We start from the raw sequence: 18,343 nt of genomic DNA on the forward strand, positions 1-18,343 counted from the left end.
TGTGAGCCATTAACGGACTAAGGGAGATGAATTGGGTTTAAAAAAAACTGATGGGGGAGGGGAAGAAGAGATGATGCAGTTTCAAACTACAGTATTGAAGTCATAAATGGAATTGGTTGGTGGACATTTTCTACAGAACTGAGATGAGAATCTGGCGATCCTATGCAAAAAGTAATTGGAGCATCTATTTCACAGAATGTATTCTGAGGAAAAATTAGACACTTTGGAGTAGTTTATAGCACTTAAATCATTTCAAGAGTTACAAGGTGTAATGCACGTGGAACTCATTTATAAGAGAGCAGGAATAGGTGAGCTTTGCTACTGCCAGTCATTATTACCCACTCCATCATGCAGTAACAGTCACTTCTTATGTATATATGTGGAAAAGGCAATATTTGGAGTAGATGCTAATGCATGCGTTTTTCTAAAAATTATGGATACAAACACCTGTTGGTTTCCAAAGTGGTAGCATTTAAAAAGCCCTTCGACAGCTAAATTAGTAATGTAGCGTGTTAATGTAGCTTGAGTTTTGACCTCCCGTCGTCTGCCACGCGTAAATGCTCGCTTTGAAGAGCTGCGGGTATGGGTGCATTCACCAGAAATTGCCTGGGTTGCCCCAGTGATGCCTTTAAAGATCTTGCGTTGCATTTACCAACAAGACATTTATATCACTTGACAGCAGCTCTGTAAGATTAAAGCGAAGTGATACTTCTGCTTCTGGAAGGATTGAAGCACACCGAATGTTCCTTCATGTTGCTAGCTGTCATTTTTTCTGGCTACTGTCTGGCCACTGTCTGGCCAAACAGCTCAGCTTGCTCATACATGGGCACCATAACATATTGTGGGTTTGTGGGTTTCCTGTCGCTGGGCTGTGCGGCACTCACAGCCACCAGCCAACAACCAGCAGCTAAAAATTAATTTATGGATAAAAATTTTTGGAATTGTACATGTGAACTTGCACATGCCCAGTTTTGAATCCGTTCTTAATGCAAACACAGCATCAAATGCCATATGGAACTAAAAAAACAGCCTTTTAAATTGGAAAGGAAAGAAAAGAAGAGGGAGGTCAAATACCTAAATCGTACATATCTAAAATGTTTCAGAAAACTCTACACAATTGTCAGTATAAGCCACTGTGGATATGGATTTTATTGTTAACCCCCCTCTTTGGTTGCTGCGAAGTCATTTTTCACAACTTATGAAGGGTCTACACCTGAAACATTAACTTTTCTGTTCTTTTCCTCTGATACTGACCAACTTGAGTGTTTCCAACATTTTCTGTTTGTTTCAAATATATTTGGGGTTTTTCCTTGATTTTTACCCCCCCCCCCTACACACACACACCACCTTTATCAGGACTGTAATTGTCATGTGATAGCTGTGTCTTTTTCATGTTTTCTATAGGCAGACCCACTAACAAGAGGCTGGTTTTAATAATGCTTTCCCCTTTATGTTCTGTGTTTTATAGGCTCAGTTTTAATGTTAACTGACCTGTTTCTAAGTGAACTTGTTTGTTGAAACTGCCCTTTCCCCAATGGCTGAGTGAATTTACCCAGCATGTAGCTGAACCATGAAGGTCCTAATCTGTGCTGAGGAAACTGATTTTCATTTGGGCTGGTTGCAGGGAAGCTACATTTCTCATCAGCAGCTGGGTTAGGGGAGAGAAAAATATCAACCAGAGGTCCTACACATTATTATTCACCAATCCCTGATGGAAGTGGGCATGTGCGAAGAGGATCGGGCTCAATGGTCATGCTGAAATCACTTGAATAGCCTGTCAGCACTTACTGTCGAGGCTTATTCATGAATAATTCCTCACTTAAATGAGGTACCAGAGGATAACTGGAACTGTACCCCAGCAACAGTCAGTGCCTTCAGGAGAGGAGGAGAGGATGTGGACGTTTTTTTAATACAAGAACTTAGCTGTGAAAGTTCAAGGTGAGTTATTTTTGCTGCCCGCCTTTAAAACTTGTCACTTCCAAATTTTGTGATTTTCCTTTTGTGCATTATGTTCATCAGGTTGAGCAATGTTCGTGTTTGAGAATGGAACACATTTTCCACTTTTTTGGCATCCAATGTCAACTGTAAGCTCACTATTGGTCAGATATAGTGAGAGGTAGCTGCTCCATTCTACCTTATTTTTGACTTCAGAAAAAACATTCCTACTATACCAGTGTTTACCGTTTCCAAAACTAACCATCCTTGTGACCTCCCTAAACTGTACATTTGGAATTCAGATTGTTATATGATGTTTTGTGAAGTGATTCACACAAGTGTCCTACAAATTTTACAGACCCCGGATTGGCTTCTACTTTTTATTGATGACCAAAACTATTCCAGTTCCTATTTACTCCCGGAAGACATTGTAGTCCTTCCACTAACACAATTGCTGATTTTATAATTTGGATCACTAAACAGAAAGAATCATGGCTGCATTCGATTCTTGGCTTATGGAGATTCTTTCAGTTATAATGCAACTAAGACTTGGCTTCCTCGAGATAAAAGAAGTAAGAAGTCTCTTTAAACAAAGTGAGATTGTAGTGTTTCATGACCAGCTGAAATTGTGTGTGTCTTTGTGGTTAAGGGAAAAAATATCTTCAGCTTGTAGAGATTGTGAAGTGTTAAATGAACATTGTGTATAAGTTGTGAAGCACATAATATATATTTGTGCTATAGAAAAGCAAAGTCTGTTTGGATGGTGTTAACTGAGTGTAACTAGATTAAAAGTCAATAATTGTGAACTGTGAAAGGAGCTGTCATGTACTCTATGGATGACTATGTAAACAAATAAAAACATTGTCTAGTAAAGCTCAATTATGTAAATTATCTGGTGTGGATAATGAATGTGATCATTTTGGCTTTTCTCCTCCTCTCCCTTTCCCCTTTCTACTTACAAAGGAGCAGGTTTTCTCCTTCTGTTAGTTTTCTAATGAAAAGCAAACGGTTGTGCATGTATGAATAAAAGTAACATATTTAAATCCTGCCGTTTTCTATGCTGGATCAAGGCAGTTAAGAATTAATGCCTATTTAAATTGCACAACCTCTTTAGAATGCTTTTCTGTAATACTGCTGGAGGTGGCCATGTTTTCTACTGCCCAGCTCACCCAGAAAAGTTGTTTTACATTTGCTGGCCTGCAAAAAGCTATGATACAGCCACCAGCTACATAGTAATAATCATAGATACTGGTCTCCTGCAATCTGAATTAAAAGCAGGCTAATGCCATATTGGAAAGTGTAATACCTAATCTTCATTAAAGTGTTAAATCATAGAATATTACAGCACAGAAGGAGGCCATTTGGCCCATCATGCCCGTGCAGGCTCTTCCAAACAGCTATCCAATTAGACCCATAACCCTGCAATTTTCTCTCCTTTCAAATATTTATCTAATTCCCTTTTTAAAGTTACTATTGAATATGCTTCAACCACTTTTTCAGGCAGTGCATTCCAGATCATCATAACACGCTGCATTAAAAAAAATTCTCCTCATCTCACCTGGCTCTTTTTGCCAATTACCTTAAATCTGCTTACCAACCCCTCTGCCAGTAGAAATAGTTTCTCCTTATTTACTCTATCCAAACCCTTCATGATATTATGATATTGGAGATTTTAGCAGTTCTAACTCAGTCATGCATAGCATCCATCTAAACGTAATACTGCTGCAGTGTTAATAGAAAATTATTTGGACAAATGAGCTTTTCTTTTCTAGAACATAAGCCATCAGTGCTCTGAAGTCCATGCTACATTGCTTCTCATTCATTTCAGTGGGAATCTGAACTCTTTCTAGACTTTTCACGAAGGAAGTGAATAAGACTATCTTTAGACATATTTACATTTAAAGGGGCACTAATCCTGTTGAAATTATCTAAGTTTCCCCCATTTTCAATTCCCTTTTCTGAAGGGATAGGCTGATGCAGAGGTACAGTTCCACAGAGACAAGCCATGCTGTGAGAAACCTCTCAAATGGCCATGTTTCATGTGTCGGCCTAGATAAAAGAATGAACTTGCATTTATATTGCGTCTTTCGCAACCTCAGGATGACCCAAAGCGCTTTACAACCAATTGAGTACTTTTGAAGTGGTGTCACTGTGGTAATGTAGGCAGCCAATTTGCACACAGCAAGGACCCACAAACATCAATAAGATAAAGGACCAACTACAGAGGCATCAGAGTTGAATAGCCTAACATGCACACATTGCAGCAGGGGTTGCTGGATGGTGATCAATGGGAGCACCACTAGAATTTTTCTCCTCCCCCTGCCCAACAGTCTGGAAGATTGATCAACTGTAGTGCCCCATTGCTTCCCTGATCAGTTGAGTATAGATGAGAGATTTCCTGGTCTATATGGCTCAGTTCTACATGGCTCAATTCCCAAATGGACTGAACCATCAGGGGGCGATGAAGATGCAGGATTGAAAAGAATTTTAAATTCTACGTAATGAAAGTGATGGAGTCATATTAATTTTAATGCATTAAATATATTTTATGCTAACAAAAACCTCACAGTAAGCCTTGTAAATTGCTTCACTCTTTCAGTTGAGCTGCTACTTTTAATATATTTTTGAAAAGCGACCCAGACAAATGGGCCTGCAGCAAATATGGGCTGTGATGTCAAGTCAGCACACTGAAGTTTTCCAAAGCTTGCTGATTCCTTTCAATCCAGTTATATGACTCACAAGACTGAATCCTGAGTGGTTTTAGGGCATTTTCATAGCATTTATTTTGCAGTTGAATTGAATCCTGTGTTTATTATTGGAGTGTAGCTCTCATGCTTTTATGTTGGCCTCAAAACATCTGGCTTAAGAATTTAAAAATCTTGTGTTGTGAATTCAAGTATTAGTGGAGTTGATGATTTGTTGAACGTGTAATTAATGCTGATTATCCATGTGTCATGCACATTGGTTGGGATGTGATACAGTCCACCTGGTGACCCACTATTTGCTATAGATTTGATACCTAACCTTTGACCCATGAAATTATGACTCTGTCCTATCCTTGCAGGTGCTTTGGCATCACTCCAAAGATTAGCTGCACATGGCATTGAGTTTAACTGATTTGTGATGCACCATATGTGCTGTATAATTTGTCTCTGACTCTTCCTCTTCCTCCTCGTTCTTCCCAAGTTGAATTTGATAAGTGGCCCAACAAAATACATTATCTAAGAAATGTCTATTTGTTATATGGCATTAACATCAGAAATGTTATCTATTCTTGTGTTTAAAATTTGTACTGTAACAAAACATTTGGAGTGAGTGTAGGAACATAAAACAATAATTTCTAACAGAGCACCCTGGTTTAAAAAACATTTATTGCAAAGATTTCTTTTGTTTGTTGAAGATATGTGGTTATAAATTGCAGAGAATCTATACTGAGGATTTTCCAGCTTCATTTAATTTTTAATAAATATTGACTGTAAACAATGTTTGTTTCTTCTCCCTTTTCCACTTTCTTTCTATCTCATCACACATGATCTTTGTTTGACTTCAAAGTAATTAATAAAATTCACATTTAACTGCAAACAACTTTCTTTCAAGAGCTTTTAAAGGTAAGATCATGTACTTCAGGTTTTAAAAGGCCAGTCTTCTTAAAACCTGTAGCTTTAGGTAAGGTCGTCTCTTTAAAGGCTGAAGTTAATACAAAATTTTGCTTTTTGGGGGCAGTGGGGAGATGGTAGGTCAGTTTATTTTAACTGCTGGCTAATGTTCATTCTTAAACATATGTTTACCAAATTAATTAGAAGGTTTTTGTTTCCGAATATAATATATTGCTACTTGGAATACATCGTGCACATTCTGTTTTCATTTTATTGTTTGCCATCTGTCCTGACGTCTGCTGGCTGAGAGCCCTCCCCTAATGTGCACTTCTGTAATGAGATGCCTGTGGCTCCCCTCAAAGTATAAACAATGGGCGGCTTTTGTGCTGCACATCAACGTGGCCTCAAGGTGGCAATTCATACCCTTGCCAATCTGCTGTGGTGCAGACAGCTCCAGATGGCTTCCTGCAGTGGGGCTTCGGTGTTGCAAGATCTTTGTCCCAGTTTTCAGAACACCATTTGGTCTCCGTTTTAGTAATCAGTGTAGTGCACATGTAGACTTCTGTGAGCATATTGGTTTCCAGGGTGTGCATGACATAAAGAAAAATGTTCTGCCACCAATTTATTTTAAAGCTTGTCTGTGGACCTGGGCGGCAAGCCTGTGTGTGGTTGTTGGAGAAAGGGGCGTCACCATCTGTTCTTCAGTCCCAGATCAGTGAATCAGTAGCCCTATGTGATGAGATCAGCTGGATCAGCTTTCACGACAGGGCACCGTACTTGCTTCATCTGGAGACTTCTCCATCTGGGCCGTCATTCTCTCTGTAACTGAAAGCAAGGCTTTTTAATACATGAAGGTTCCTTTTACTGTGATGGAAGGTACAGGCTTTATCAAAAGTGATCTGTGACATTAACCCTGATGGCTATGTTGAGCTTGCAAGCTTTTTTTTAAACAGTCCTGTCTGTATCTGCCTGCCTGGCTTCCCACTGAGCAAGGAAGTACTTCTGCCCTGTTTGTTTGCTGCTGATCACTACACAGATGTACGTTTCTCACAGCTTCTGCACTGCAAGTTAAGTTGGTTCAGAACTCTTTTTTTTGCTCGCTCGCTCGTGCACGCTCTCTCGTGCTCGTGCTGTCTCTCTCGCGCGCGCTCGCTGTCTCGTTCTCGCGCGCGCGCGCGCCCATTAGGTTTACAAAAGCTTCATCAACAGGATAGCAGCATGTTAATGAGTTGGGTCTATTTCCGAGGACAGGGCTGTACATAAACCTTCTAATTCTGTTCAAAAATAGCTGGATGTTTTTATAATTATCTCTTGTGCTAATGTTAACCTCCCAAAAGGTAATGCTGGTCATTCATATGCATTTACATTTGTTTTAGAAATATAGGTTAATTTGAGCCATTGCTCAAAATAAACTGTAATGACTATATTTTTAAACAAAAGTCCTAGTGAATGCCAAAAGATGAAGCCAGTTTCATGTCAGCCCTAATCAGTGAGCTGGGTGGCAATCCAAAACCGTCCTGCAGGGCACTAATGTCAAACGTTCATGAATCAAACACAGTATTTATCTTTGTTAAAATGAGTTTTGTAAGATTCATTTTGTTAGCTCTAGCTTTTGAAGGTTACACAGATTACAAGGACTTGATATATGATTGGTGCAGCAGTGTACATGTGCAGAAAGGAAGTTATTTGTATCTCCACTGTTTGATCTGCATTGATCGTGAGGGCTCCATTAGAGGTTAAATATGCACAAACTTTAACTTCACGTAAGCGTTTACAGCAAAACTGGGCGGCAAATTTGAAAGTGATTCAAAGCCTGTATGTTTAATATATTTAAACTTATTCTAAAATAAAGAACTAACTGCTTTGGCTCAAATATATGGGTTTCTTGCCAAGTATACTGAGCTATAGAGGGGGGACAAAATGGTTACTGCAGTGGTTGTTATAACTGATATTGGATATTTCAGGGAAAAAATGATCTAATTGTTTTCTGCATTTTTCATATTTAGCTGTTATACTAAATTACAGAAAAAGTTAGGCCCTTCTTCAAACACAGTTAAGAAAACATGAAGCTGAACGCCTCGGATGGCTCCTTGAATTTAGGTAGTGACTAGTTGACCCGTACAGAAGGTCGTGCGTTTGATCCTCAGTTTGCGGTAAATTTGCGAGACAGCCGAGAGAGTGATGTGTGCTACAGTTTAGCTTTGTCACGCTTGAGGTTGGGAGGGGAAATTCTGCCAGATGTCCTGTTCCTGATTGTTATTGAATGACCCCAGCTGGGCATTGAATGAAGATAGAATTGGATAAGGCCGAGTGTCCAAGCTTTTTGTTTTCATTGGTGCACATCAGGGAGCTTCACACCCCACAGTTAAATCTGTGTTTGTGTTAATTTCCATATATCTTAAGCTACTGACACCAACGGACTGGTGTTTTAATGTAGGATTTTACACCAATGAGGCAGTAGTGCTAAGAACAGCCCTTTCTAAACCTCCAGACCTGCAACATTCGAGGGGAAAAAAAACAGTGGGTAAGAAATAAAGGCGTAAGTAGAACTGAGTTGTCTTGGCTTTGTGATCCGGCTTGTTAATTGTATCCATGTGATTTATATCAATTGTATTCAGGTGGTGTGTATCAATTGGGGCTCTTGTATCCACTTGAGAGCTGATCTAGGGTGCGGTGTATGTGTGTAATGTGGCGCTCTGTGAATAAAGTCTTGGAATCAACTGAAGACCAGGCTCTAGTTTTCTATCCTTCACCAGGTTATCCAACTTATAACATGGCTTACGGGCCATATTCTGGACACCCCTGCACTTTCTCAGTTGTCAAATAACCCACTAACACACACTGTTGAGGCTCACACATGAATAATGGTCACGTGGGCGAGCTATCGTAAGTAACTGGCATCCATGGAACCATCCTCCAACAAGGAATCAACACCTTCAGGAGAAGAGGGGAGACAATTGGAGAAAAGGGAATCTTTCTGGCTGCTATTACTATTCAGAACCAAAAGGTTCCCCTGTTTCTTGCACAATCTGGTTAACAAAAATACAGCTCGAACTCTTGACGTAGTCGAAGCCAATTTCTAGCAGATCTCCATTCCTAAGTTTTATCAAAACTGATTGATTGGAGTAAAATTGTGAGCCTGTTTCTCATTAATGGTTTGTGCTTACTATCAATCTTCAAAATTCCTGAAACTTGTGAAAGAGCTCAATGTATTTTCTGAAGTATCCTCTCATTCCAGCAGTCAGCTGTGCTAGATTTGTTGCAAAAATGTTTGCTTTTTTTCCCCAAAAACTGTCATGGTGATAAGTTCCTTTCAAAGCTTAATTGATTAGTCTGGTATTGAGCTGTTCAATTTTACTGAGTTTGAGAAAGTTCCCTATTTTGTAAGTTGTTAGATGTAGGTTGTACTATTGTATACATTTTTAAGACCATGTGTGTTCACAGTTAGGAATATTTTACAGAACCCTGCCAGGTGTGGAATATTGCACCAATGAGATCTGGCGAGAATGATATTTTTTTCTTGCTGTTTATTAGCAGTACAACTAGAGTAAATCATGCAGCCTGCTTCAGGTGTAACAGAGAACTGGAATTCTTCTGCAATGATTGCACCTGGAGCCAACAGAGTTGTGGCATTAATTTATCGACATTTACTATATTAAGCTGATAAAATTGGAATTGGCAACATGGATTTATTAAAGGCAAATCGTGTCTGACAAACTTGATTTGAGCTCTTCTGGAGAGGGTTGATGAGGGTAGTGCGGTTGATGTTGTGCATATGGACTTTCAAAAGACATCTGATGGAGTACCATATAATAAACTTGTTGGCATAATTGAAGCTCATGGGATTAAAGAGGCAGTGGCAGCGTGGATATGAAATTGGCTAAGAGACAGAAAGCAGGGAGTAATGGTGAATGGTTGTTTATCAGACTGGAGGGAAGTATACAGTGGTGTCCCCCAGGGATCAGCATTAGGACCACTGCTCTTTTTGATATAAATTAATGACCTGGGTATCAGGGGTATAATTTCCAAAGTTTGCAGATGACCCAAAGGTTGGAAATGTAGTAAACAGCGAGGAGGATAGTAGCAGACTTCAGGAGGATATAGACAAACTGAGGCAAAGTTGTGCCCAATTTTTCACCCAAACTAACATAAACCTGACTGCACTGATGCATGGGAGATTTTACAATCAACCAATATAATTGAGGTGGTGGGAGGGGGGGGAAATCCCCTTCAGAGGGAGGCTGGAGACGACAAGGTAAGCAGCACTTATCTCTCTGGCCTGCCAACTTTTAAAGTAATTATTTTAAATCGCTCTGTACAGATCTGATGTATTTTTAACTTTTCCCACCCTGCAGAGGAATAGCCAGAAAATGAACCTTTGTTATTTTAAAGATGTATGATTTCTGCAGCAACGGGGCAAGCCTGAGGCTTTAATTCACTGCTGATCAGCTGTTTTGCGCTGGATTCAACTGACCAAGAGTGCCTGTGCGCCTGAGAATCTAGGCGCAATGTAATGAACCCCCACCCCTGGTCCCGAACTAGCACAGTTGGAGGAAACCAGCTTTTCGGTGCTGGGGACGTGGCCAGTTTTGTGGGTGGGGACTCATTTAGGTCAATGGACGCAATTAAAAGATCACGGGTACTTGGGCCTATTGTAATTATGAGCATAACTCATTTATGCCCAAATTTCAACGATCTGTTAGTCTGGAAACTCCAGGCCTACTTGTTCCCTCAGTGATTACAAGGCACTTAAAAATATTTATTTTGATTTGTACTGGTCATTAAGATATATAATTTGCTAATTTTTTAAAAAACCTCAGTGTAAAGGTTTCCCAATCTGTTGAGCGTCTTTGCAAGGGGCATGAAATTCATTTGGAGTTAGATCAAGATTCCTTTCATAAATATCACAGATCTTATATCCGTTGAAAAGTCTGACACAAAGAAACTGTCCGAGGCATTTGTCAAATCAAAAAATTAAGTAGATTTTCAAAATCTCTTAAGCGGGGCCTGAAGAATTTTGAATTTTCAAAAATTTATAGATTTATACTATATCGCTGTTAGACCACCCAGATCCAAACCATATACCAATGGCACAAGATTAGTGGTTGTTTAGTAGATCGGGGGGAGTTGGGTGCCCTTGTAAAATCACTGGAGGTAAATTTCCAATTCTAATACAATGGGAATTGGGGTGGGATGGGGAAGGAATGTACCAAGTGAAGGTCAAAAACTTTGGGAATGAAACATCTGAGGGAAAGGCTGCCATGACCATTCTCCTACACTACTTAGCAGCCAACCAGAGCAGCACAGGGAGAAAACAAAGAATAGGTCATCGGGGTTGTTGATTCACTATAGACGTAATTTCTGGCACAAATACCTGAAGAAGTATGGATACATCAAATGAGCCAAATCTATGGAAGGATATGGAACATGCACTGATAGAGATAGAAAAGGCATGGCCATTTACTTTGTTGTAATTCCTGCCGCACAGGGCCACCGCTGCTCATCACACTGAGTGATGAACCTGAGAAAGACACCTTAGAAATCTTTTTAAATAAAATGCTGTAAGAGAACCTGAACCAAAAAAGATCCAATTTGATCTGGGGTTTAGTATTCATGAACATATCCAAATCACTTGAGTTAGAAATATTTTTAAAGCACAACCTTTAAGTGCTTGCCTGAGAGCTACAGATCTTACTTTAAACTGTGTGTAAGCAGAGTTTTAATAAAAATTCTGGTGTCTTTTGACAGCTATTCGATGTCAGCCTTGGTTCAGTGGTAGCACTCTCAGCTCTGAGTCAGAAGGTCATTGGTTTAAGACCCACTCTAGGATTTGAGCACATAATCTGGGCTGACACTTGAGTGCATTATTGAAGGAGTGCTGCTGTGTTAAAGTGCTGTCTTTCAGATGAGATGTTAAACCAAGGTCCTGTCTGCCTTCTCTGGTGGATGTAAAGATCCCATGGCACCATTCAAAGAAGAGCAGGAGAGTTCTCAGTGTCCAACAACAACAACTTGCCTTTAACGTAGTAGAACGTCCCTAGGTGCTTCACAGGAGCGTTATAAAATTTGACATCGAGCCACATGAGATATTGGGACAGGTGACCAAAAGCTTGGTCAAAGAGGTAGGTTTTAAGGAATGTCTTTAAAGGAGAAGAGAGAGGCAGAGAGGTTTAGGGAGGGAATTCCAGAGCTTAGGGCCTGGACAGTCCAGGCTAATATTTATTCCTCAACCAACATCACTAAAAGTTTAATTGCTGTGTGTGGGACCTTGCAGTGCGCAAACTCGCTGCTGCATTTCCCTACATTACAACAGTGACTGCACTTCAAAAGTAATTCCATCAGCTGTAAAGCGCTTTGGGTCATCTTGAGATCGTCAAAGGCACCTTATAAATGCAAGCTCATTTTTCTTTATCTTTCAGGAAACATTTCAAATATATTTTAAAACTCAATTTCAGCAAAACCTTTTAATTTCTGTACATGATTTATCCTAAGACTCAGTAAGCGAATACACTTCACAGTGTGACATTGAACCATGCAGGTTTTGAAAGATCCCAGATTTGATCCATGGTCATTGCTGAGTTAATTGATTTTGGCTGGGGTAGAATTGGCTAGGATTCCCATTCCTGATTGCTCTTTCATGCCTGTGTTGGAAAGTGCAGAAGTGAGGACAGGATGAGATTCAGCTGTCATTTCCCTTTTTCCCTCACTCCTTTGCTCCCCTGCCAAAAACAATAGAATAACTGGCTGAACACTCGGCATCTGGGCTTATGCATGAAAAAAATGTCGATTTACCTTTTCAACATAAACCTGTCAATGGCGAAAGTGAAATTTGTTATGGGGTACTTCCCCCTCCTCCCCCATCCTATGCTTGTGCACATTTTGTCTTCGCCCTTGAAACCAACCATTAGGATTTAATAACTACTTGATCATAGTTCCATAAATACAAAAATTAACTTATTAATCTTTTATAAAATATAATTGTTTCGATGTTGCAATGACATTTTTTTTCCCCAAGAAGTGTAGTCTGGGAGCTGGATATAATGACACTTCCTAACTTTTGATAAGTTGCTTACAATTGTGAAAAGCTTGCTGGACAAAGTAAAGTGGAGTTTGAAGGAGGCAGGTGGATGTGGGCGGTGAGGAATACCAGGAATGGCCTTGTCAGTGATTGAGACCTGTAGAAGATGGTAGGTACAACAGGGTGACCTTGACTATGGGTAGGAGAGTTTTTATATGGAGGGAGAGGTTTAGAGAACACAGAAGGGCAATAAATTCAGGGGAGCTGAGATGGATGTGGAAATCACCATGGATTTAAAGCACCATTTAACGTAATTGATTTCTGTTCAAAGACAAGCGGACTTTGTTCTACAGCAGATAAGAACATAAGAAATAGGAGCAGGAGTAGGCCAATTGGCCCCTCCGCCATTCAATAAGATCATGGCTGATCTGATCCCAACCACAAATCTAAAGAACACAAGAAGTAGGAGCAGGACCCGGCCACTCAGCCCCTGGGCCCTCTCCGCCACCCACAGGGCATTGACCGATCCGAGCTCAGCTTCATGTCCAATTTCCTGCCCGCTCCCCATAACCCCTAATTCCCTTTACTTCTAGGAAACTATCTATTTCTGTTTTAAATTTATCTAATGATGTAGCTTCCACAGCTTCCTGGGGCAGCAAATTCCACAGACCTACCACCCTCTGAGTGAAGAAGTTTCTCCTCATCTCAGTTTTGAGGGAGCAGCCCCTTATTCTAAGATTATGCCCCCTAGTTCTAGTTTCACCCATCCTTGGGAACATCCTTACTGCATCCACCCGATCAAGCCCCTTCACAATCTTATATGTTTCAATAAGATCGCCTCTCATTCTTCTGAACTCCAATGAGTAGAGTCCCAATCTACTCAACCTCTCCTCATATGTCCACCCCCTCATCCCTGGGATTAACCGAGTGAACCTTCTTTGTACTGCCTCGAGAGCAAGTATGTCTTTTCTTAAGTGTGGACACTAAAACTGTATGCAGTATTCCAGGTGCGTTCTCACCAATACCTTATATAACTGCAGCAATACTCCCTGTTTTTATATTCTAGATGATGCTAGCTTGCCAGTTGTGAAGCCTGAGAAGGTACTGGTTCCATTTTGAAGCACTGACTTGCTATTTCTTTTAAAGCTATGGGTAAAATCGTAGCCAGAATAGCAGTATCACATAACTCGCTCCAATTTATATTGTTTAAAAGGTTCAGTATTCTGTTGTTGTTTATTGTTTTTAGTGATTTGACATGTCTAGTGCAGAGTCTTCTAACACCTATCGATCTTTTTTTCAACTTCACCATTCACTGGAAGAAAAAGAATTGGGCAATGTATCTATTCTATGTTCAGTACTTTACATTTTTTTTGTATTAAACTTCATCTGCCACTGCTCCATCGTTTACATATTGTGCCTAACTCATACTGTAGTTTCTGGGTTGCCTCCTCTGATTCAACTAATCCTCTTAAGAGTGCCTTTCTCTTATTTACACTACAAGTCACGATACAGAATCCATTCTGAGTGATGCGCGTGTGCAACGTGGGCACTGCACATACAGTGATTGTATGATCATGTCTTTATTAGATTTATTAATGACTATCTTATATTTATAGCCCCTAGTTTTGGACTCCCCCTACAAGTGGAAACAGCTTTTCTATATCTACCCTATTGAACCCCTTCATAACTTTAAAAACCTTTATCAGGTCACCTCTCAGTCTTTTTTCTAGAGAAAGAGCCCCAGTCTGTTCAGTCTTTCCTGACAGTTGTACCAATGAGCATATGCCTAAATTTGGCTTGCTTATTTGTGGGTCCATTTAGTCTTAAGTGTAGTAAGTTCAAGTGCACATTGAAAATGTGTGGACGTTTCGGATAATCTGTTTGAATTTCAAATGAGTATGGCATTTTCCCATACACTAAAGTTTATTTTATTATTTACATTATAAATTTCAGTGTGATTATGTGTAAATTTCCCTAAAACATGACTCAATGTAAAAGGACCTGAAAACAAACAATACAGGTTTTTGGCACAGAAAAAGAAATATTACAATATGAATGGAAATTTAAACTGAGCTGTCTGGCAAGAATTTTTTAAAAAGTGGTTCTCTGCACAGTGACTCATCATTGTATAAAGTGGAGAGGGCTTGAAGATGCAAAGGTGGAGAATGCCTGTATCCCATTATGCATCAGAGGAAGTTTTGTCTGAACTTACAGTAACTTGGGAAAATTGCATCCTGCTTCAGCTCTTTTGCTAGTTACAATCTAGTAGGAGCTCTGTGATTTAGTTAAGCGTGTACAGTATATCATTTTGTTTCCCATTTCCTAAAACAGGAGATTGTCAATGAAATGTTAGTGAAGAAAAGAGGGAAAAAAAATATTTATGGGAAAAGTCTTGTTGGAGCTTACTTGATTTTTTTTTCATTTTCAGGAGTTCTCCCTGAAGGAAGCTGTTCTCTGATTGCAAAAGGAGGAAATAAATCAGTCTGCTTGTCATACTGTTGGCTCACTGTGAAGTGCTTACATGAGGTAACAATAGGCCAAAACAACCTTCTCAGTGGTTTTTGAGCCAAGAAATGGGCCAGAAAATCTCAGGGAATATAAAGCCTGTGGATGTGAGGGAACCAGCCTACAGGCCAGTTAAGCGAGAGTTGCGGGGTCCTGACTTCTGCAAACCAACTCGGCTTGATATGCTACTGGACATGCCGTCGGCTCCTCTAGAGGTCCAGCTCAAACATGCCTGGAACAACGAAGACCGTTCTCTCAACATTTTTGTAAAAGAAGATGACAAGGTAACCTTTCACAGACATCCAGTAGCCCAGAGCACGGATTGTATCCGTGGTAAAGTTGGGTACACACGAGGGCTTCACGTCTGGCAGATTCACTGGCCCACAAGACAAAGAGGAACACATGCAGTGGTTGGCATAGCAGCAGCAGAAGCTCCATTGCATTCTGTGGGATACACCTCGTTAGTTGGCAGCAACAGTGAATCATGGGGTTGGGACTTGGGTCGCAACAAACTATATCACAATAGTAAAAATCAGCCAGGACCAACCTATCCGGTGTTTTTGGAGCCAGATGAATCTTTTGTGTTGCCAGATAGTTTCATGGTGGTTTTAGACATGGATGAAGGAACACTGAGTTTCATAGTGGATGGACAATATCTAGGTGTAGCCTTCAGAGGCCTGAAAGGGAAAAAACTGTACCCAATAGTCAGTGCAGTCTGGGGGCACTGCGAGATAACAATGAGATACATCAATGGACTTGATCGTAAGTGACGTTTAACATCTTTTACCTTTTATATTAAAAAAAAATCAAATGCATTTTATGGTTTGTAGAGAATATGGTATTAGCCTTTTTCACAATCTCTGTCAAGGAAATATTGAATTTCAAAATGATAGTATTGTGTAGGTTTGCAAAACAGAAAATAGTAGAATGTGGATTGAGGTTGTGTGCATGTCCTATGGTGGAGGAGGGAGGAGCCTACTTCCTTGTGTCTGAAACATACTGTGCAAGGAAATGTCTTCATTCCAAGCCAAAGGTTCAGCTCCCGATTGTAATGCACAACTTTCAAACATTTTACAACAGAAGTCAATGTTATTTTTTAAAGTTGACTTATTGTTGGAATAAATTTTTGAACTACTCCGTTTTCCAATGTCTTCCAACTCCACCCTCTGTTTCATGCTAAAGATATTTACCCGAGTTTGGATATCTTTTTATACCTGTTCTTAAAACAGAACCACATGTGTGGGGTATGGCCCCTGCACCCCCCGTCCCCAACCCTCCAAAAGGGTATTTCACTCATTGATGGGACATAGTTCCATAGATGTTTGAGCCCATCTTTATCTCACTGAAGAGGGATTATTTGTGTGAATCTTGACAGAACAGCCTGTCGAAAATCACTTTCGTGTGGGCATCACAGCCAAGTCTGATCCTGGAGTTGCTGGGAGCAAGATTCCTGACATTCCTCTTACCCCCTCCCCCCCCTCCCTCAATTGCCATCCTGACTTTAGTCAACTAATCCATCTTAGACTGGGGATTGAACTTGGGACCCTGTAGGTCTGTATGGCCTAGCCAGTCACTGGATAAATTCAAGAGCTGTGTGCAATGTTGAATGTGGTACAGAGGCTTTTGCACTTAACATCATACGCATACTCACAAAAACTAGGTCAGATTATTTAAGGATCACTTTTTGTATATATTTGTTTTTCTAAAAGATTTTATGCTTTAAGTGTACATTATGACTTCCCTGTATTAAGGTTGTATTTACAGGAAGCATCCAACCCAAATACCAATTTAATACAGACCACTTATACCCCATTTTTAGTGGCGAGTAGAAACAAAAGTTTAGCTCACTTGCCAAAAAAAATTGCATTTATATAGTGCTTTTCATGACCTCTGGACGCCCCAAAACATTTTACAGCCAATGAAGTCCTTTTGAAATGTAATCACCGTTGTAATATAGGAAACGTGGCAGCCAATTTGCGCGTAGCAATGTGATAATGACCAGATAATCTGTTTTAGTGATGAGGGCTAAGTGTTGGCAAGGACATTGGGGAGAACTCCCCTGCTTCTTCGAAATAGTGCCATGGGATCTGTTGCATTCACCTGAGAGGGCAGATGGGGCCTTGGTTTAACTTCTCATCTGAAAGACCGCACCTCCAACAGTGCAGCGCTCCCTCAGTACTGCACTGGAATATCAGCCTAGATTTTGTGCTCAAGTCTCTGGAGTGGGGCTTGAACCCACAGTCTTCTGCCTCAGAGGTGAGAGTGCCACCACCTAAAATAAGTATCTTATACTGTGGGTAACTCCCAACCCCACATTCAAAAATGTGGACTTCTACCGGCCACTGCTGCCCCAACCCCCATCCCCGATTGTTACCTCTACCATTCCCCCCCCCCCCCCCCGGCAACAGTTTGCTATTTTTTTTCTGCTGTCGTACACATTACCATACAATTATCTGTATTAAAATTGATCTGCCATTCCTTAGCCCATCTAAGTGGTCCAGAAATCCTTGAATGCTGTTTGTTTCTCTTTAATTGTCACTTGCCTGCATATCATCAGTAACATTTTTAGAAATGGGCCCTTTTAGAAATCCTATAACCCTTTTTATTAGAACTGCTTTTCTCATATTCCATGTGATTGTGGTTTCATTTAACTACTGCTCTGCTCATTCAGCATTTGGCTACAGTGCTGTCTGCATCTGATTATTATACATACATCACCTCTCCCCCTGACTAATGTGTATCCATAAGCATAATATTTTTTTCACCCTTTAAGCTTGGGGGAGGGGAGAGGAGAAAAAGTGTTCCAGAACAGAGGCAATTACAAAATGGTCAAAAGAAAATGTTGAGGTGCTAACTGAAAAGGACTAATTAATAAATGTGCTATTGGATCTCACTTGCACCTGCAGACTAGATGGAGTGCAAGATGAACTTTCCTCTAACTCCAGTCTCTTGTAAGGATGAAGAGGTGAAATGGTAGAGATGTTATAATGCAGATACTGTACATAGAATAATGCATAGTAGTGAGTGGCTACAATGAAGTAATTCAATCACAGGATTTAAATGAATAAACTGCAAGGACAAACTCATGATTTATAATAGTCACTTCAGCCTGATGAATGGGTGTACCTTTATTTTAAGTCTTTTTCTGCCCCCTCCCTTACCCAAGAGGTGCATTGCTTTTTACTGTTTTTGATCAGTTTTTTAAATGCTGACTGATGATCATTGATGTTGGCACTAGCTGGCAGAATGTTGACTGTCCTCTGTGATAAATTCACACTGATTTATGATT

The 18,343-nt window shown here is 40.2% G+C and overlaps 1 protein-coding gene across 3 annotated transcripts in view; it reads left to right on the forward strand.

Annotated features, from left to right (window-relative positions):
- The window catches only part of LOC137331560 (SPRY domain-containing SOCS box protein 1-like), a 174,130-nt gene that overhangs the window by 55,065 nt on the left and 100,722 nt on the right, over window positions 1-18,343 (forward strand). For 2 of the 3 annotated variants that reach the window (XM_067995435.1, XM_067995437.1), the window contains exon 2: window positions 14,978-15,816. In XM_067995435.1, coding sequence (XP_067851536.1) covers window positions 15,123-15,816 — 694 coding nt within the window. In that variant the 5' untranslated portion in view covers window positions 14,978-15,122. Of the gene's footprint in view, window positions 1-6,246; window positions 6,408-14,977; window positions 15,817-18,343 lie in introns of those variants that run through there. The other variant, XM_067995436.1, reaches the window with a different exon arrangement.

This window comes from Heptranchias perlo, chromosome 13 (genome assembly GCF_035084215.1).
Source record: "Heptranchias perlo isolate sHepPer1 chromosome 13, sHepPer1.hap1, whole genome shotgun sequence".
Lineage (NCBI taxonomy): Eukaryota > Metazoa > Chordata > Chondrichthyes > Hexanchiformes > Hexanchidae > Heptranchias > Heptranchias perlo.